Genomic DNA, 21,343 nt, shown 5'->3' on the forward strand with positions numbered 1-21,343 from the left:
CCCCACTTTCTGTGTCGCTGTGCTCGGTGCGATACGAGGGGGAAACAACTGGCGGGGCCAACAAAGACTCTGTTTTCCCTCATTTACATGCTAATTAAACACCTTGAAGGAATTTCCACGTTTTTGTGAAGGACCGAACGTCCTCCGCGATTAGGCACGCCAGTCACGAGTCGAGCAAAGGGAATAAATAAAGAACAGAACAACAAACAGCGGGGAGGAGGAGGCGCTTTCACACTGTGTTGCGTCGTGACACTCGTACAACAGAGCCACCAGGGTGCCCGGTGTGTGAACCCAAACACTGGCTGGGGCCTAGTCACGTGTCCAGACTGATGGGGGAGCCCCGGAGAATAAACCCACACAGGGGGGGGGGGGCGGGCAGACAATCACGACACCCGTCCTTTTAGGCATACTTTAAAATATATATATTTTCATTTATTAAAAATGTTAAAATCCTGATTGCCAATCCATTTTTCGTGAAGGTGGCCCGGGCGGCACACAGTGCCTGGCCCCCCTGGTGGGCAGACTCACATTGAAAAAATGTATTCCGCGCTTTTCTAACCAGTGGCCACTCGCAGCGCTTTACAACATTGCCTCACATTCAGCCATTCATGCACACACTCACACACCGACGGCGGCGTCAGCCATGCAAGGGGACAGCCAGCTCTTCAGGGAGCAGTCAGGTTGAGGCGTCTTGCTCAGGGACACCTCGACACTCGGCTAGGAGGAGGCGGGGATCGAACTAGCAACCTTTCCGGTTCCCAGGCAACCTGCTCCACCTCCTCAGCCACATGCTGCCATGGTTTGGAGGCCCGACTCACGTTGACCATGGTCTGCTGCAGCAGCTTGCGGGCGTGGACCTCCTGGCCCTGACCCATGGACACGCAGCGCGTCTCCATCTTCTGCCGCTTGCCCAGCGCCACGATGGAGTCGGTGGGGTCCGAGCCCATGGACAGGAAGCAGATCATGGGCGTGCGGGCGTCCGACTCCTCCCACATCCTCTCCAGGTCCAGCACGGCCCCCTCCGTGTACTTCTCCCCCATGGCGTCCACGATGTACTTCCTGGCCTGGCAGGATGAAGAAGGGTTGGGGGGAGGGGTGGGGACGAACGTCAACGATAGGAGAGTGAAGGGACGGTGGTTAATTGGTCGTCGAGTTACACTTAAATTAACATTTACATTCAGGGCATTGAGCAGACACTTTTATCCAGAGACTTACAATGAGCACATTTGTCCGAAGAAAGAGGAACAACAATATATCGCTGTCGGTACAGCAAGGATGCTCATAGAAACAAGTGGCAAGCACTAACAATCAGGCACAACCATTCCCTGTATTCAACAAAGACAGATTGGGTAAGACGATACATAATGCTAAGGTCTATGTTGAAGTGCTAAAGTTCAATTAAATGCATGAATGAGTCTTGTGACTTGCAGCATGCATTCAGCATGGCTATTGTAACTGCAGTGGTGCCCACTGTCTCCAGTCCAGCTGCTTGGAGCCAAGTACCCAAAAACCAGTTAATAGAGCCCTCGTTACTACACGCACATCCTAGGCAGAAACTCTGATAAAGTTGGCCCGGGGACTTCATAAATATTTCCCATTGGCGAGAAGAAGAGCTTTCAGGCCGTTCCTTCTGTTTGTCATTATTTTCATAAGACAATACAGATAAACACACACACAGCCACAGGCACAGGGTGCGGCCTGGGCACCATCACTCACACGCACACACACGCACACACATACACACCGAACACAAAGGAATGAACGCACACACACACACACACACACACACGCACACAAAGGAATGAACGCACACACACACACACACACACACACACACACACAAGCTCACACATACACACCGGGATTGAACACAGTCATAAACACATAGGAATGAACGCACACACACACACACTCACACAGGCGCGCGGCCGTACCTGTGCGATGGTGCGGTCGGGGCACCAGGAGCGGATGAGGAGCAGCCGTCTGAAGCAGTCCAGGGCCTGGTCGTAGGAGTTGGGGAGCTGCTCCTCCTCCGGTGCCTCCCTATCGAACCACGCCTTCCACTGCTTCTCATTACGGCTGATCTGGACCACACACACACACAGGGACCAGAGGACACACACACAGGGACCACACACACAGGGACCAGAGGACACACACACAGGGACCAGAGGACACACACACACAGGGACCAGAGGACACACACACAGGGACCAGAGGACACACACACAGGGACCAGAGGACACACACACAGGGACCACACACACACAGGGACCACACACACACAGGGACCACACACACACAGGGACCACACACACACACAGGGACCAGAGGACACACACACAGGGACCAGAGGACACACACACAGGGACCAGAGGACACACACACAGGGACCAGAGGACACACACACAGGGACCAGAGGACACACACACAGGGACCAGAGGACACACACACAGGGACCACACACACAGGGACCAGAGGACACACACACAGGGACCAGAGGACACACACACAGGGACCACACACACACAGGGACCACACACACACAGGGACCAGAGGACACACACACAGGGACCAGAGGACACACACACAGGGACCAGAGGACACACACACAGGGACCACACACACACAGGGACCAGAGGACACACACACAGGGACCAGAGGACACACACACAGGGACCACACACACACAGGGACCAGAGGACACACACACAGGGACCAGAGGGCACACACACAGGGACCAGAGGACACACACACAGGGACCAGAGGACACACACACAGGGACCAGAGGACACACACACAGGGACCAGAGGACACACACACAGGGACCAGAGGACACACACACAGGGACCACACACACAGGGACCAGAGGACACACACACAGGGACCAGAGGACACACACACAGGGACCACACACACAGGGACCACACACACACAGGGACCAGAGGACACACACACAGGGACCAGAGGACACACACACAGGGACCAGAGGACACACACACAGGGACCAGAGGACACACACACAGGGACCAGAGGACACACACACAGGGACCAGAGGACACACACACAAACACACACACAGGGAACAGAGGAGACACACACACACAGGAACCAGAGGACACACATACACAGACACACACACACACACACACACACACACACACACACACACACACACACACACAGGGACACACACAGGGACCAGAGGACACACACACACAGGGACCAGACACACACACACACACACACACACACACACACACACACACACACACACACACACACACACAGGGACCAGAGGACACACACACACTCACACACACACACACACACACACACACACACACACACACACAGGGACCAGAGGACACACACACACACACACACAGGGACATGCACACGGGGACCAGAGGACACACACACACACACACACACACACACACACACACACACACACACACACACACACACACACACACACACACACACAGGGACCAGAGGACACACACACACACACACACACACACACACACAGGGACACACACACACACACACACAGGGACCAGAGAACAAACACACAGACACACACAGGGACCAGAGGACACACACACAGGGACCAGAGAACACGCACACAAACACACATACACACACACAGGGCCACGCACACAGGGACCAGACACATACCACACACATACACATGCACACAAGCACACGCACAGGTAAACATGCACAAACACACGGACACACACACACACACACATAGACATGATCAGAAAAAGAATGTTTGCATAGACTTGCCTCTAGGCAGGGTGGTCACATTTGTTCTGAGTTGAAATAGTTTCAAGATAATTGGAATACGCGTCAATTGTGTCAACTGTGACACCACACGATAGAGAGCCACATGGCAATCATTTTTTTATCTTCTCAAATAAGAAAGAATGTTTTTATTGTGATTAACCGAACGCCATTGAAAGTGGATGGTAAAATATTCACCAACATATATTAATGTTTATCCACTGAAAAGGGTAAAAATGACAGCCGCATCTCGACTTATTATAATCATATTAATAATAATACACACTTCTCCCAGTAGGCCAGTAAACAGAGACCCTTGGCTTACTCTTTGCAGAGCAGAAACTCAACATTACATTAATCTAAGTCCTTTCATTAAGATAAGATTCCTGGGTCTGTGTTGTATTTCGTGTTTGGTGTAAATTTGTTTACACCAGATTTTTCTGTCAACAAATATATGAGTGTGTGTCCAGTGGTGGGCCATCAGTGCCAGCAGGGCTTTCTCTGATGGCCCTGTGAAAATCTAGATAATATATGCATATTATTTTTTTCAAAATTACATTAATTTGTGTCTGAACGCATCCATATTTTTTTCAGTACTTACAACATAATTCCAGAACTATTTTCTTTTGTAAGGCTGAGCTCAGCTGAATAACGCCTCACAGCTAGGTTACATGGACCGGCGGGGCCAGCCCTAAAAGTATTGCTAGCCTTTCGCTGAAGCTGCCACCTCCCATTGGATAATAAATTTGACTGACGTGTGTAATCAGCCAATCAAATGTTGATGTGTAGTAATAGAACGTCCCCCGGGGCCAAGCAATATGCGGGCGCTGGCCCCCGGTGATGTCTTCAGCGAATTTTGAATCGTTGGCGGTACAGAGTTGATAGTGAACTACTATGGCCAACGCCTTCACAGCACTTAGTGATCCTGTTTCTGATCTCCTTCGTTTTGCCTTTTTCAAGGCGATCATTTGGAGAGAATACAGATTTAATTTCAAGAAGAAGACCTACACCGAAGCTGAATGGGCTGACCCAGGCCGGGAAAGGTTTTTGTGCAGCACTACAGAGTGCAACTACAGCCGCTATGACTGGCTAACGGCTAGCACCGTTCAGAACAAGCTATTCTGCTGGCCGTGTTTGCTGCTCAACATCAGTGAGGGGACATGGAACAGCGCCGGATTTAGCAGTCTTTACAGCTTCACCAAGGCAGCTTTAAAACATCAGGCCATGGGTGATGGGTGAGTTTTGCACTGTGTAGGAGAGATAATGTAGTGACGCATTTTTGGGCAGTAGGCTTGATGGTAATGCTGTGTGTGGATGTCGCTTAATAAGCATATTAAATGAACCCGTTCACTACTACTCCAGTGGGCTTAGTATTCTGGCTGGAATAGCTGTTGTAAAATATGTGGCATAAAGGCCTACTTGTATGTTTCTTGTGAACTGGCGTTACACTTGGAATATTGTCGCTATAGGCTACTTTATTGAATCCGTTGAAGTTGCGAAAGCATCCGGTGAAAATAACAATAACTGTGAACACTTGTTTTTGTGTCGTGTGTGTGATGTGCAATCTGGTTGCGGAGTGACACAAGGACAGATCTGACGGTGATGCTTGCATTACTCTAGCTCTGCGGCAATGCAGAGTGGTGTGCGTGTGCGCGCTGTTGTTGTTGCTGAAGATCAACTGTGTTGTTGTGGATGTCATGCAGTAGCGCATATTGTGGCTGTGTTGGCTGTATCGGCACGGAATATGACATTTGTGTGCATGTCTGAGTGTTTGGGGGTCGGCCGTTGGTGGAGTGCGTTACTGAAGGCCCTGACTTAAACCCCACGGTACGCTACTTTGTATGTCTGTGTATGTGTGTGTGTGTGTGTGTGTGTGTGTGTGCGTTTGTGAGCAGTGTTCGAATTACGGGGGGTACCGGGGGGGTCTGACGGTCCCGATTGAGACTTGATACCCCCCAAATGGCATTAAAATGAAACTTTGGGGGGTACCGAGAATAATATATTTATTCTTCAAATTGCGTGTTTAAAAGTGTCTTCTTATTTCTTAAATGCGTGCGATGTTTGCTATGAGTAATATACTGACATTAAAATTCAAACACCCCTTGAATGGACTGTACCATTAACACGTCTTCAGCGGTCTTTCAACGTCTTCTCTATGGCTTGACCTCAACTTGAACTCGTCGTCTGACTTTAACTTAAACTTGACGCATGAACCAACTTCTTTCAGCTCGGGCTAACACTAGCTACGGTAAGGAATGTTTTTATATTAAGTATTGACTGGCTCACATATCTATTCATTGTTTGTCGGGGCTGTGTAATGATTCATACGTCCGGTCCATCCCACCAAAAAAGTTTTTCCGCGAGCCAGAAGTCGCATTCGTACGGAAGCGTATTAGGGCCAGGTATAAGGGAAAAATATTAATTGGCAATTCGAGAATAAAGTCGACATGTCTAGATTAAAGTCAACATGTTGAGAATAAAGTCAACATGTCGAGAATAAAGTCGAAATGTCGAGAATAAACTCAACTCCTCTGGTCCATCATCACGTTAGCAACTGGCCGCCCTACCAATGTGTCTTTGGCGTACAGTTTCTGAAGTGGTGCAACCTGTATGTCTATGGGTGCAACTACCTGATAGCTGTATCATATCTATAACGTAAAGCCTAATCTTTCATGCTTAACGTTACCAACCTAGCGGAATTCAACTCATAAACCTAGTCAGAAACTATTTTTGAATAGCTAGCTAACTACACTTGCTATTAAAGACAGTGCTCTGTTTCTACCTTGATTGTCATAACGTTATTCAGCTATTAGGCTACTTAACTTGCGCTTACAGTTCTGCATGTTGATTCTTGTGTGAAATAGTATTTATTGTTACACTAGGCTCTATTGCTTGTAGCATCTCCTTTGTACGTCGCTTTGGACAAAAGCGTCTGCTAAATGACTTAATGTAAAAAAACACCACAATAGAGATAGCACTACCGTATATTTATAACCTAGTTTCCTATGTACATGTTCCTAAAACATGTGACGTCATCACCATCCGTTTCAAAATGCTGACCCCCCCCCGAAGCTGGAGTGATAATTGGAACACTGTTTGTGAGTACAAGCATATTGCTGCAATCAGCTAGCCTCTTCACGCCTCTCCCAGTGTGTGCGTCACACATTGAGAACTCTTTGCTTTGTTTGTGTTGCGTTCCTCATGCCAGCTTGTCAGTCTGGCGTACACGCGATGGTGTGAACCCATACTCAGCAGATGCTCTCTCTCTCTCTCTCTCTCTCTCTCTCCGTCTTTCTCTTAACCATGTCTTGCTCTCTCCGTCTCTCTCTCAACCCCTCCATCTTTGATGGTGCTGTCTCGTCTGCACATGCTTTTCCTTTTTTTTCTATTTTATGACTGATTTAATTAGACTAAAATCTAGTCATCCACCTGTCCATCTTTCACACGCACACACACACCCACACACAAACAAACAAACACACCTACACAGTACACACACACACACACACACACACATAGACATGCACGCACTCATACAGAGCAAAGATATGACTGAGGAGAAAGATTGAACGTTTTTTCAAAGTAAGCTTATTTCACAGCGCAGCGAGCAGCGAGTCCCTCGTTGGGAGCCACCAGCCTGTCAATCACACAAGTGGCTATGTGTGTCTGTGTGTCTGTGTGTCTATGTGTGTGTGTGTGTGTGTGTGTGTGTGTGTGTGTGTGTGTGTGTGTGTGTGTGTGTGTGTGTGTGTGTGTGTGTGCTAATGGCACACCATCAGTGTGAAAGTGAACATGTGCATCCTTTAAGGCCAATATTTGTATGTGTGTGTGTGTGTGTCTGTTTCAGTCGGTCGGTGTGCTTGTGTGTGTCTGTGTGTGGGGGGAGGGGGTTGTGTGTTTATGTGCTGATATATACTGCAGTGATTGTTTGTATATGTGCTTTTGTGTGTGTGTGTGTGTGTGTGTGTGTGTGTGTGTGTGTGTGTGTGTGTGTGTGTGTGTGTGTATGTGTTGGTTTGAGTGTGTGTGTTTTCTTTTACTATGTTTGATGAAGCGAGGGCTGATGAGACCAACGTTGACATGCTCGATCTGGAGAGGAGATGGGGGTGCAGTCGTGCTGTGTGTGTGTGTGTGTGTGTGTGTGTGTGTCTGTGTGTGTGTGTGTGTGTGAGTATGCGTGCTTTTGTCAATATCTGGCTGCCTCTTTGACAGGTATGTTGCCAAAATAAATAACTCTGGGAAACCAGAACCATCTTCAGAAAAGGACACATCTGTCACAGCATCAGCCAGTGCTTATGATAGGTTATCTATTGTGTATTCATGTGTGTGTGACTATGTATGTGTGTCTGTGTACGCGCGGCTTTGTGTGTGTGGCTGTGTACGTGTGCATGTGTGTGCACATGCATGTGTGTGCTTATCTACTGTCTGTGTGCAACTCCAAGTGTTTGTGAGCATTCTTGTTACAGATTTGGCATACTTGATGTGTGTGTGTGTGTGTGTGTGTGTGTGTGTGTGTGTGTGTGTGTGTGTGTGTGTGTGTGTGTGTGTGTGTGTGTGTGTGTGTGTGTGTGTGTGTGTGTGTGTGTCTATGTGTGCCAGTGTCTGTGTGTGCGTGTGCGTGCGTGTGTGTTGGTCTGTATGTGGGCTTTAGTGTGTGTGGGTGTGTTTGTGTGTGTCTGTCTGTGTGTATGCACGTCGGTGTGTTCGTGCGTGCGTGTGTGTGTGTATGCGTGTGTGTACCTGGTCCAGTATATCAGAGAACTGCCACAGCTTGCCGAGCTCCACCAGGTTGAGCCAGGTCATGTCCAGGATCCACTTGGCTGCTTTGGTCGGACACGCCTTCAGGTCCAGAGATGCACCTCCTAGATGGACAGACAGACCGACGGACGGACGGACGGACGTGAAAGTCCGTCCGTCCGAGACGGACTTTCACGGACTTTCACTGTCTGTGAAAGTCTGTCTGACTTTCACAGACAGACAGACAGACAGACAGACAGACAGACAGACAGACAGACAAAAATGAATCAATAAATAAATTCATCACAAACAAACAGGGTTAATATTTTTTGTCTGTAATCTCAATAGGGGAAATTCGATTACATCAGATCATATGAATGTAACAAGCGCTGCACATTCATTAATGCTGTTTTCTGTTAGTTAACAGCGCTTCAATCTGCGGGGAATAGTCCTACGTAGCTTTGTTAAGATCACCACTTAACATCTGAGTTTCACGATGAAGCACGTTCTGTAGCGACAATACCTTGCACATATATCGCAAGGATATCGTAGCGTTGTAAACAACTCTCTGCACACAGGCAGAAGCATATGCACATTGCACACACACACACACACACCTCACCACACACCCACACCCACCAGTATGGGATCAGACCCAACAGATGGCCTAGCTGTGTGCATTAGCGGCGGGCTCATAGCGGTGTGGTTTGCGTGCGCTCGCTTGCCAAATGCATCGGCTGCCACCGTGCTCCCGTGAACCGCGACCCACGGGGCGGCAAACTGTCGCTGAGAACCTTGAGACGAGGAGCTCCGGAATGTCCTCAGTGCACGCACAGAGTGCGGCTGCCAGTCAGAGAACGCTCCCCGGCGGCTTTCATTAAACAACAATGAGAAAGAATCTGAATGAAAGCCTGAATAAAGGAACATTCAGTGATCCACAGAGAGGGATGTGCTCTGAAACGATGACAATGCAACTCAGACAATAACATGGGAGAAATGATCATCCGGAAAGGAATGGAAATCCTGGAAAAGAGAAATGAGCAGTGGAACGTGCAAAACAGCAGCACTGAGGAGGAGGGGACGAATGGATGAATAGAAATGAAGTCCTTCAACCTTCAGCGATCGACGGAAATGAGAGGCACTCGCTCAGATGCCCACAAGGCCTGCTTCCATCCCGAAATGTGTGTGTATGAGTGGACCGATGACAAGCCATCCGGGTCAGTGTGTAAGTGAACATGTGTATCGTTAAGGCAAATATGTGTGTGTGTGTGTGTGTGTACAAGAAACAAGATACAAGATACAAGATTGTTTATTGTCATATACACAATGGAAACATAGTTTACACTGGGCAATGACATTTCTAATTTGCAAGTTCCCGTCACATAAAATATGCTTAAAATAAAAGTAGATAAATAAACTAAACTACTAAAAATAGCTGTACATATCTGTGTGTGCGTTTGTGTGTGTGTGTGTGTGTGTGTGTGTGTGTGTGTGTGTGCGTGCGTGCGTGCACGTTTGCGTACGCGCCTGTGTGTGGAGGAGGGTTGTGTCTATTTTGTTCAAACGCTTACAAGGCCACTTCCGCCCCCAGAGCACAGCCAGTCCCTGAGGTCCTCCGGCAGAAACACAAAAGCCGCGAGTCGCCCAGAAGCGAGAACCCTTCGGCAATCGAAGAGCGGGAGCGCTCACCTTTGATGAGCGTGAGGAACTCTTCGTGCTTCACCTTGCCGCTCTGCATGTCAATCTTGAGCGTGAGCAGCAGGGTGAACAGGAACTTGTGCGCCTCGTACAGCCCCCGCGCAGCGTAGCGGTACACCTCGAACGTCATGAAATCGATGATGCTCACGATGCGCTTGCTTGTGATGGGGCTCTTGGACGACCTGGTTGAGGTGGGGAGGGAGGAGATGGGTTTAAATAAGGTAGGTCAGTAGAAACGGGTCTCAGGGTTAATAGGGACAGGGGGATGGTGTCCCAGGGGGATGGTGTCCGTCCGTCCGTCCCCCACACACACACTTAGAGTGCACGCTGCATTATCCAAGCCGTGGCACGTCATGTGCACTGAATGTATGGCAGCAGGACTGGAAACAGGGGCCTGTGGCAGGTAGGGCTGTGCAATTAATCAAAATTTAGGGGTCAAAACTCTCCAACCTAAAATAATCGAGTGTTTTTTTGGATGATTTTGAGCAAGTTTTATATACACATATATTTTTTTAGCAAGTTTTAGTTTTATAGAAATCGCACAACAAATGGGTACATATTTGGAAATTATTTTCGATTTTAATTTTTTTAAGTGGAAATTCTCAGTCACTAAGGGTTTTTTTTGGAGAGAAAAGCTGAATAAGTATTATTTTTCCCATAATAGAGCAGCCCTAGTGGCGGGTAGCCAATGGACGTAGAGGACTGAGGTTGGGGTTGTGAGGGGGCGTCGGGGGTTGTTACGGGGAACAGGAGCTCTCTGGTACAAGGGAGCGATAGACTATCTCATCCCGAGGTCTAACGCCACCTGGAACATCGCTCATGGATGTACGAGGTTCTCAGATCAAGAGTGGTTCTCAGATCAAGACGTCACGGGTTAAAACATGCGGTTTGCAGGAATGGCGATATTATAGTTACTCAAAAGATTGCACGTCAGGTCAATTTCATGGAGCATCCTGTCGCCTAACCCCAAATTGTAGTGGAGCTTTTATTTTCCAGCACACGCATTCATAAGTTTCAGAAGAGCATTCATAAGTTTCAGAAGAGCAGAAAAGCCCAGTAGGATGCTACACTGGTTCTATAGTTCCAAAGTCTGCAGTAGAGTCCACAAAACCAAGCCCCTTTAAGTATAGAGAGGTCATTCAAGCCAAGCTTATTGCTAATAATTGCTAATAGCTCTCACCGGGCCAGGGAAAGGTCAAAGAGTCCCAGGAACTGTCTGAGGGAGGTCTGGTACATGACGTTCACCACACTCATCTCTGTGATCAGGAAGTACAGGATGCTGCCCCTGGTGGCCACTGTGGAGAGATACACTCGCACGCACACACACACACAAGAGCGCACACGCAAGAAGGCACACACACAACCGTGCACAGAGACACGCACACACACACGCAAATACACACAGACACACGCACACACACACACACACACGCACAGTTAATAATCCCAATGGATATGAGTTTCACAAGACTTAGTGTGAAATTAATAAACCAAATGGTATTAAGGCAGGATTCAAAATGTCACGAATTTATTCTGGTTACCCAGAGTGAAAAAGGCCCCGGATAACATGACATTATCCTCGTTTTTAAGACTGCTTGAAAATGCCTTTTAGGATTCATTTAAATATTCCCTAGTCATTTAGTGCAGAATAAAAAACTACTTTTTCCAAAGACATGAGAATATATTTGGCAATAGGCTGTGACACAGGAAGTCTCGAAACTGTCCTATGAATAAATCAAGTCTTGTTGCTAAGCACCCGCCTTTCCGAAGTACTTCAGAGAGGAGGGGAGGGGAGGGGGGGGTGCATAAATGTTAATCCATAATCAAAAAAGCTACACATTCTTCTTATCATTCTCATTGTTATGCACAGTAGGAGTAGAGAACCGGATCCAGAAATCAAGAACCGGATCCAATGTATTCAACCAATGAGGACACATGAAAATATACCCCTCCGAAAACAAGTCCAAGAAAGGCCATTGTAATCCAATTGGTCGTAGTACCCTGGATCCGCTTCAGGATTTCTGGATCCACTGACATGTGGTTAACAGGGTTAGGCAGGAGTGAAAGCCCCTTATCAGTCTGAGACTAATAACAAATTCTTAAGAGGCTAAGCAGGCAGCAAACTTCAGAAGAAGTTAATTTGGGCTTGTCCATACCGAAGAAGTCCTTTGCAGACAAACTTTCCTTGTGGTTTTGTTTCGGTCTCTGAACCTCTGTAAGTTAAGGACACTTGGGTCTCTATGGAGACAAGGAGTTCCAAAATAAACCACAGCAGTGTTTATTTTCTGACTTATAGCGTACAATGTCTGCATTTTACTCTACTGCTTCTCCCCAGGAAGCATGCCGACAGATGTCCTACCGGGTCGGTACTCCTCCCTAGCGGCGTTGATCTGGATCTCCGTCTCCGCTGCGATCTGCAGCTTCTGGGTCACCTCCTCCGCCGTGCGCTTGGTGTTCCCCAGGACCACGATCAGGCTCTCGTCGTCCACCAGCGACCCCTAGAGTGACGTGTTTACACAGGACCAAGTAAGGTGACAAGGACATTTGGCCTGGATGGTCTTGCGTGAGCGACTTTCTGTCAATGAGTCGTTTAATCCCCTCAGAACGCTGGACAGACTTATTGACCCAAAGTCGCTAAGGCATGATAAGTCTTGAATTTTGGGAAACAAAAGGCACGTCGATGCAAAGAGTCCAACCGAAGCTGTCCGTAGCGGTGTTTATCGGTGAGTTTATAGCGGTTAAACACAATCAGATAAGAGCTATGTGCTCATGAACAGGGCACTCCATGGAGGGAGTACACTGACCAAATGCTAATGCTAACGTAATCTTCATGGTTTGCGGCGAGACTCTCTAGGGCCCTCCTTTACTCCAGGGTGTGGCCGGCATGATAAACCATCGCAGACAGAATGACGTTGTTGTTGTTGTTGTTATTTAGGTTCAGCATCTTGCCCTCTTCTGCTCTTTTTTTTTTTTTTTAAATCGTACCAACAACACCTTAAGCCAATCAGAAGACTGGCATGTGAGGAAGTGTGGACCCCTTGCCTGCGTGCTGGTCAGCCTGTAGAGCAGATTATCCTCCAGTTCCTTCATCTTCCTCTTATTGGACGTCACGTCCTCTAGAAGGTCCGTCCTCTCCTTCTCCAGCTCCTGGGGTCACACAAACAACACAAAAAAAACAAGCCAGCAGTGAGCGAGCGTTCCACTTTTACATCAAATACGAGAATTGTTTATTAAAGTAGAAAAAAAGGTGCTGCAAAAAAAATAAATAGTGACTCATGGCGGATTCGCTGCAGAAAGCGAAAACCAGGGGATTAATCAATTCATGCTCACACACACACGCACACATGCACCACACACATTGTAAGCACACACCGTACAAACACACACACAGAATCGCTGCGGTAGATATCGCCACATACACACACACACGCACACACACAAATGCACATGTACACACAATCGCTGTGGTCGAAAGCAACACATACACACACCGTACACACACTGCACACACATAAAAATGCACATGTACACACAATCGCTGCGGTAGATATCAACACATATACACACACACACACACACACACACACACACACACACACACACACACACACACACACACACACACACACACACACACACACACACACTGCTGGGATTTGTGTTCATCAACGGGGTGATGGAGAGTGACAAAGGGTGACACACGGCGGTGATTGACGCGGTTCCGCTGTCTCTCCCGGGACACGGCGGCGGTTCAAGGATCAGTGCACCTGAACACCCCCACGCACACCGACGGTTAATAGAACCCGGCCTGGTTTTGTTCTAACTCCAATCTGCTGTTATTATTATTATCATTATATATGTGTTTTCCTCGCTCCCATTCACTCTCTGAAAACCTTAATCTAAAGTGGCTCTGCGCAACAATGGCTGACTCACTGCCTGATACAGAAAACAGCGGTGAACATGGCTGCCACAGCCGCTGGCCGCTGCCTCGGTCACAGCCACTCCGTTGCCTTGAAAGATAAACAAAGCTCTGGGTTAACCATCCTAACATGGACTTCCTGTTGACAGAGGCCAACGCAGTCTAAAGACCAAAGCCGCTCACTGAGCGAAGATAGAGCAGAAGAAGTGCATGGGGTGCTAATCTCCACGTACAGCAGAGAAACGCAACGGGGGGGCCACTGCGGCTGATGCCTGCGTTTCTTCTGTGATTCAAATAGATTATTGCACTTGGATTTTGAAATAACAATTAAAGTATTAACATTTACGTGATTAAACATTCCAACAAGGACAACAAAGGAGAGGTAAGGGTGTGCGATAAACGCTGACACAAATCTGTATTATTCCCCCTAGGAATTACTTTATAGTTAATTAACAATCACAAATAATACAGAGTCCCACATAAATGAGTCACTGCGTATGTGTGAACCTTGGCATGCCCTGGACACACACGCACCAATTCATTTATTTTTTTTATATAGTAGTTTGACCATAGTTTGACTCTCGATTCGCCGTCTTGCCTTGGTTAACTATTCGATGCTTAATTTAACCCCCTAACAGCACAGCATGGCTGGCTGTCAGCGGCTTAAACACATATCTGAGGCCTGCCAACACACATTGTTCATCTCGGAGACACCCCTCAGCCCTATATATCACAGCTTATCTCCAAATGCACCCTTATAGGTTCAAGCCGTCGCAAATGATGCCCCTATCTTGAGTAATCGCCCTCGACAGGTCTCTCAATCGACAGAAATGTCCATTTGTTAGATGAAAAGCCCTTGGCTGGGGAGGTACTAATCAGTGGATCACTCACTTTGCCGCAAGCCATTTTCGTTTATGTGTCAGGTACTGTCTTGTGCAATCTTCCACCAAACCATCTCGAGCCGATTCATAACGATAACCCTTTCGGACGTAATATGCAATCGTAGCCGTTGCGGAAAAAAACAACAATCCTTCATTAAACCGATTCAAATATAATGCCTATTCATAAGAGCCCGTCATGCTTTAATAGATGGCTGTGACCTCTGTTATCATCCCCATCTAAACATGGAGACGGTGTCTCTCTTGGTAGCGCACAGAATTCGTAATAATAATAACGAGCAATGTCGAGTCAACAGGGGAGCTTCGAGACTAGGATTATGAGACTGTATACGTTTTTAACTTTTTTTTAAAAACTGTTACTCTTTGCTCTTTCTTGCCGTTTTCATTTTCTATTTTTTAAGGAAAGGTTTGTGTTTATCCTCGCTTCTTTCCGAGGTCTCTATTTTCCTAAGCTTTGGTGCTGATATGAATTCGAGGTAACTGCTAATATGATGCGGAGGGTCAGAGTCACGGGCAGTTGGTCGCCTTTCTCTTTGTAAACCACAGAGAATCAACAAACAGAGCCATCGTTTATCTTGGTCCTTCTCCCCCTCATTCTACTCCATTTGCTGCAGGGAGTACATTCCGTTGTGCAGGCGTTTTCCTCCGACACTACCCATTTCTCAGGAGACGTTTATTCACACAAGACATCCATTGAAACGGTCAACTCGCCGTTATCGATGCTTCACAGCCCAGACCATGTCCGTGGACCATTTAACACCAAAAAAAACAGTTCCACCAATTTAGAAAAATAAAGAAAACGATCCGTTCCAGACTGACATGATTTTAGTAAGCATAGGCCGAGCCACCGCCATCGTCATTGGACCGCCTTCCAATGATCATTACTGCTGCGTTTCCCTGTCTAAAGCCCCAGCGTCTTATCACGCCATTTGGCTCAGGAGGTAGAGCGGGTTGACTTGCACCCGGAGGGTTACCAGTTCGATCCCCGGCTCCTCCGAGCTAGAGTGTCGAGGTGTCCCCTGAGCGAGACACCTCACCCTGACTGCTCCTGACGGGCTGACTGTCGCCTTGCGTGGCTGACTCCGCCGTCGGTGTACAAATGTGTGCATGAATTTGTGCAACGTTAGGCAATACTGTAAAGCGCTTTAAGTGGCCACTGGCTTGAAAATGCAGTCCGTGTATCCCTCTGACGCTACCTGCTTCTCGGTGAGGATGACCCGGCCCAGCAGCTGCTCCTCCAGGCCGCGCATGGTGACGGTGAAGTCGATGATGGTGGTGCGCGCGCTGATCTCCGGCGTGTAGGCGGGGTTGGGCAGCTTGGTGGTCATGTAGAGCCGGAAGCCCCGCATCACGTCCACCTCCTTGTCCCCCACCTTCACCTGCGAGGGGGGGGGAGGGCGGAGGAGAGGCAGGAGGAGTTAGGAGGAGGAATTAGGAGGTGGAGGAGTTTGGAGGTGGAGGAGGAGACTTATGTGTTGTTACGTCAGCTGCGGCATAATACGTTTTGAAGTCATATCTTTAAGGAGTAATATCTTTCATATACTGTGCAAGATATTGTACAATGTCGCCCTGACAAGGACATGGCTCATTGTTGCACGTCTGTTAGCAATGTGCGGCTGCAAGACCTAGATTTGAGAATACATGTTAAACTACAATGTGATTTCGAGCAGACAAAGAGCATTGCAACATGAAAAGGCTAATTGTGTGTGAGTTCGTGTGTGTGTGTGTGTGTGTGTAAGACAGTATGTGTGTGTGTGTGTGTGTGTGTGTGTGTGTGTGTGTGTGTGTGTGTGTGTGTGTGTGTGTGTGTGTGTGTGCACGTGTTAGACAGTATGTGTGTGTATGTGTGTATGTTTTGTGTGTGAGCACATGCGTGTGTTTCACGTGTCTGTTTTGGCTCTAGGCGACGCTCTATCACCGGTAATGGTATATAATTATCTTTCATGTTCCCTGTCCCCAGAGCTCTCCACAGAGACTCTCATTTACTCCTCAACACGGCAGGGATATTTAAAGAATAAGAACCTCATCTTGGTGAGGGAGACTGACGCAGAGAGAGAGAGAGAGAGAGAGAGAGAGAGAGAGAGAGAGAGAGAGAGAGAGAGAGAGAGAGAGAGAGAGAGAGAGAGAGAGAGAGAGAGAGATGAGGAGAGAGAGATGAGGAGAGAGAGAGGGGAGAGGGAAGGAGTGTGAGAGAGAGACAGAGAGAGAGAGAGGGAGAGAGAGAGAGAGCGCAAGACGGAGAGCGTAAGAGGGAGAGAGAGAGAGAGAGAGAGAGAATGCTGGAGGCTCTCCAATGAATAGTGTTGGTGTTTGTGTCTGGACAGAACACATGCTAACTAGTGCTCGCCACAGAATGCCAAAGACCCCATTCTGCTGTGTATGTGTGTGCGTGTGTGTGTGTGTATATATATACAAGGGAGTGAGCTGCTGCAGCTGAAGAAGTGGCATCAGCATGGGCTCAAAGTGGAGAGGCGATAATGAGAGACAAACAAATGCCTCTGGACACGAGTAACCACTCCTTCTCCCATCTCCCTCACTTTCAAACGTCTCTTTCTTCGCCCTGTGTGTTAGGGCTTTGTGATGTTAATAGTGCTGCCATTTGTGTGCGTCAGTGTGGCAGTCTGTATGTGCGTAAATCTCATTCATTCACAGAAATATGTTATATCAACTTAATAAATATAAGTATCATTTTAATGTGGTTCAAAGTTTGATTAAACTAAAGTTAAAGTCAATGTTCGAAAAATGAAATGAAATCTAAGGCCGTTGTGATGCCAGTGTCAGTAAATGTACTGACTATAGTCAAATAGAGTGCATTCATGAGGAGTCCAATTCATCTAACAGCGCGTACACGATGCATTCAGGCCAGCCCAGGCTCCTCTTGTGGAGAGAAGAGAGAAGAGAGAAGAGTCCATATTTGTGACAATGGAACAGATCAAATTGGGGGAAAAACGCCTGACTGGAAAGAGGCCGATTCCCAGTGCCAATCCACCTCAGAAGATTTCATAGCAGCAGTGATGGTTTCTAGGCTGACTCAAGCTGACACATAGACAGTGAGATGCGAGCAAAGTAAAGCCTCCTCATTTAAAACCTAAAGTTCAGTCGCTGTCAGGCCGAGCGTGGTGATGATAGAGATTGCTGGTTTATTGATGCACTTTCTGAAGTTATTCAAGTAGTAGCTTGATTAATTATACTGTCAGCCCATTTCCCCAATGAGCCAAACAAAACCGTAGGATTTAGCTTTCGGTACTTCTGCTCACTAACTAGAATACACTCATTTTAGATGGAGATTGTATCTCTTGTGTACAGCCATACAGAACAATTGAGACCCTGGGACTAACTGACCTTGGTTAGCACAATCATGTCCATTAGTCAGCTACAACACAACAGCCCAGAGCTCCCGGAAAATAACTACCTTTTGATCACGGAGAGTGATGTGAAATGCGCAGGAGTTTATAAGACGGCCTAATATATATTGTAAGGCAGTGGTGTCCAACCTTGGCCTGTATTGCCACCTGCTTGCACACATCATCAAAGTCGCTCAGCTAGCGGAAGTAGAGTGTGGCTACAAATGTGTTTGTGGATCCAGGACCTTTCAAAACTTTAGAATATAATTTTTTTAAATCAAAACACCCATATTTTTTATACAGTATATATAAATAAATAAATAAATATGAATATATACCCCCATGGGGTTGCCAGATAGAAATATTGGGTTGGTCTATATGACAGCGTGTGCGACTGTATGTGTGTGTAAATACACTGAAGAGTGCAGATATTTGTTACACATATATATATATATATATTAGGGGTGTTAACAATAATCGATTCTGCGATGCATCGCAATGCGGGGCATGCACGATTCAGCATCGATGCGGCAACGTGCCATAATCGATTATGTCGCTGTTTTTTTTCGGGCCTCGAGTGGACAATAGAGTTGTGAAGTACATGCTAAGCGGCGGCGCTAGCTAGCAACAACAACACTAACTGATCGCTGCCACTCTTATCAATGAAACCATTTCCACCGGCTCGGCAGCGTCCCAGAAGCGGTGCGCCGCGCCGCAGCGCTACCATTCCATAGCACTTCTATTTTCGACGCGAGCCGTTGCTGAACCGCTTCAATTTCAACAGAGCAGATCGAGCCGAGCAGGAAGTGAAAAAGTAAAAGCCATAGAGCATCCGGTCAATTTTCAAAATAAAACACAATACTCAGCTCATGTAGCCTATAACAACTTCACATCAACAATATTACGTCACGACCGGTGGTACCAGGTCAGCAGTCAATCAATCAAAGGGTCTCAAAGGGTCGGCAACATGGACGACGAGAGACTGATTGTCGAAGTGGAGCAAATTTTTTTTATACAATTTTATGAAATATATCATCCTTTTTATAAGGACAATGTCAGAAAGGACAAAGCCTGGCATTTAATTGCAGTAGGTTTGGGAGTGGAAGGTGAAAAAAATTGCCTTATTGCGTGCAGTAGAATTTTGATGCATCGTAGAATCGAATTGAATCGAATCGTTACCTGGTGAATCGTAATCGAATCGTGAGGGCAGTGCCAATGCACACCCCTAATATATATATACACATAAACACACATATCAACTGCACCTGTATGCAAATCTGGCAAGTCCCAACCCAGGGGAAAGACCACAGGGGAATAGGACCTCCTTACCTTATAGGTAGAGCCGGTCTTGATGAAGTTCTTCTCCAGGACGTTGTCGAGGGCAGGGTCCAGCTCTTCTTCCACGTCCTCGATCAGAAGGGGACGTCCCAGGGACAAGCTGTCCTCCAGGTGGTTCCGGAAGTACTTGTGGTTCAAGGAGGTGATCTGGGAGACACCGGTGAAGAGAGGAAGAGGACAATGACGACTATAGGAGCCTGATTCTCTTGGTCGAATTCCTCTCTTATGCTGTTCTAACGTTGTCACCGAGTCGCGGCAGGGTCTGAAATAGCCACCCATAAAACCCTCTGAGACAAGAACACACGGTTTCATGGATGCTTGTTTAAGAGGGATTTAGAAAGTTAGATTGCAATACTATGCTAATCCTCAGGCAAACAGGAGAAGGTGAACGTCGCAAATCAGAAAGGCGATTGCGAAATCTGTTTTTCTCAGTCAGGGAATGTCCATGATTGGTGGCTAACCATGGGGAGTTATCATCGTAGGCCTACCTGTAGGATTCCTCAAATCGGCGGAAATCCCTGAACAATAGAAGGGAATGTTGGACTGGAAGAAGCGGGAGAGAAGCATTTGCGATCGGCAGAGAGTAAATGGCTTTAAGACGTTGAAGGCGTTAAAAATGTAATCTTCGACCCTAGGTCCGACCGGTTTCAAAACTTTATGATGTCGATAAACCAGTGACAGAAAATACAGACTGAAACTATTGGCAGGATTGTTAAATAGTCAATCCAAAAGCGGTCGAGAGTTGTTGTGACTTTTTTGAAATTCGTAAAACATGAGTGTATCGAAAACTTTGACGGCTCCAGACAGATGGATCGTCTTCTTTAAACAGCAAGACAAGACTCAATAGCCAAAGATATCAGAAACTTTGAGAGGGATTAAGATATGAGCCTGGAGCGCTGCATTCACAGCCGTGTTGCATTCAGTTTTGCTGCAGCAGAAGTAAAGTCAGTCATCCATACTGGGTGAACGGGGAGGGTCGGTCACTCTGACGTCTGACTGATGAGGCGGGCGGTGGACCGACCTGCAGTTCGCTCCCGGTCTCCTTGTTCTTGATCCAGATCTTGCCCTGGGTCTGGGGGTCGATGAGGAGGGGGAAGCGAGCGGCCTTGGTGACGATGATGCCGTTCTGGATGGACAGGTCGTCGTTGGGCAGGCCCTGCAGGTGGTCAGAGGAGTGCAAGGTGAACGTCCAATCATGCACAAAGAAAGGGGAATCCAGGCTAGCATATCGGGATTCATTTAAATGGATTTTTACCTGGCTGAAATATAGATAATATTATTATTATATTAATATATTCACACACACACACACACACACACACACACACACACACACACACACACACACACACACACACACACACACACACACACACACACACACACACACACACACACACGTCGGTGGGCTGTAAGGGCCAGCAATGCCTTCTCTAATGGCCGAGGGATTTTCAGAATCAGAGAGATGATCAGAATCTGGAGTGCCAGTTAGATTTTTCGTTTTATAACGCACAATAGCTGAATGAGGAGAATCATCTTATTTGGTGGGTGGAAATGGCAGAAAGCGAAATTGGCAAATAATTTTTTCAAAAACCACCACTGGAGGAAAAGAT

General features: G+C 47.3%; 1 protein-coding gene across 1 annotated transcript in view; it reads right to left on the reverse strand.

Annotated features, from left to right (window-relative positions):
• dnah5 (dynein, axonemal, heavy chain 5) overlaps positions 1–21,343 on the reverse strand; it is a 139,661-nt gene that overhangs the window by 17,441 nt on the left and 100,877 nt on the right. The window contains exons 71-80 of the mRNA XM_060064883.1: positions 20,752–20,886; positions 19,722–19,877; positions 16,245–16,427; positions 13,273–13,377; positions 12,590–12,728; positions 11,411–11,525; positions 10,222–10,412; positions 8,536–8,657; positions 1,935–2,084; positions 819–1,064 (exon numbers count right to left, since the gene is read on the reverse strand). Coding sequence (XP_059920866.1) covers positions 819–1,064; positions 1,935–2,084; positions 8,536–8,657; positions 10,222–10,412; positions 11,411–11,525; positions 12,590–12,728; positions 13,273–13,377; positions 16,245–16,427; positions 19,722–19,877; positions 20,752–20,886 — 1,542 coding nt within the window. The remainder of the gene's footprint in view (positions 1–818; positions 1,065–1,934; positions 2,085–8,535; positions 8,658–10,221; positions 10,413–11,410; positions 11,526–12,589; positions 12,729–13,272; positions 13,378–16,244; positions 16,428–19,721; positions 19,878–20,751; positions 20,887–21,343) is intronic.

Source organism: Gadus macrocephalus, chromosome 11 (assembly GCF_031168955.1).
Source record: "Gadus macrocephalus chromosome 11, ASM3116895v1".
Classification (NCBI taxonomy): Eukaryota; Metazoa; Chordata; class Actinopteri; order Gadiformes; family Gadidae; genus Gadus; species Gadus macrocephalus.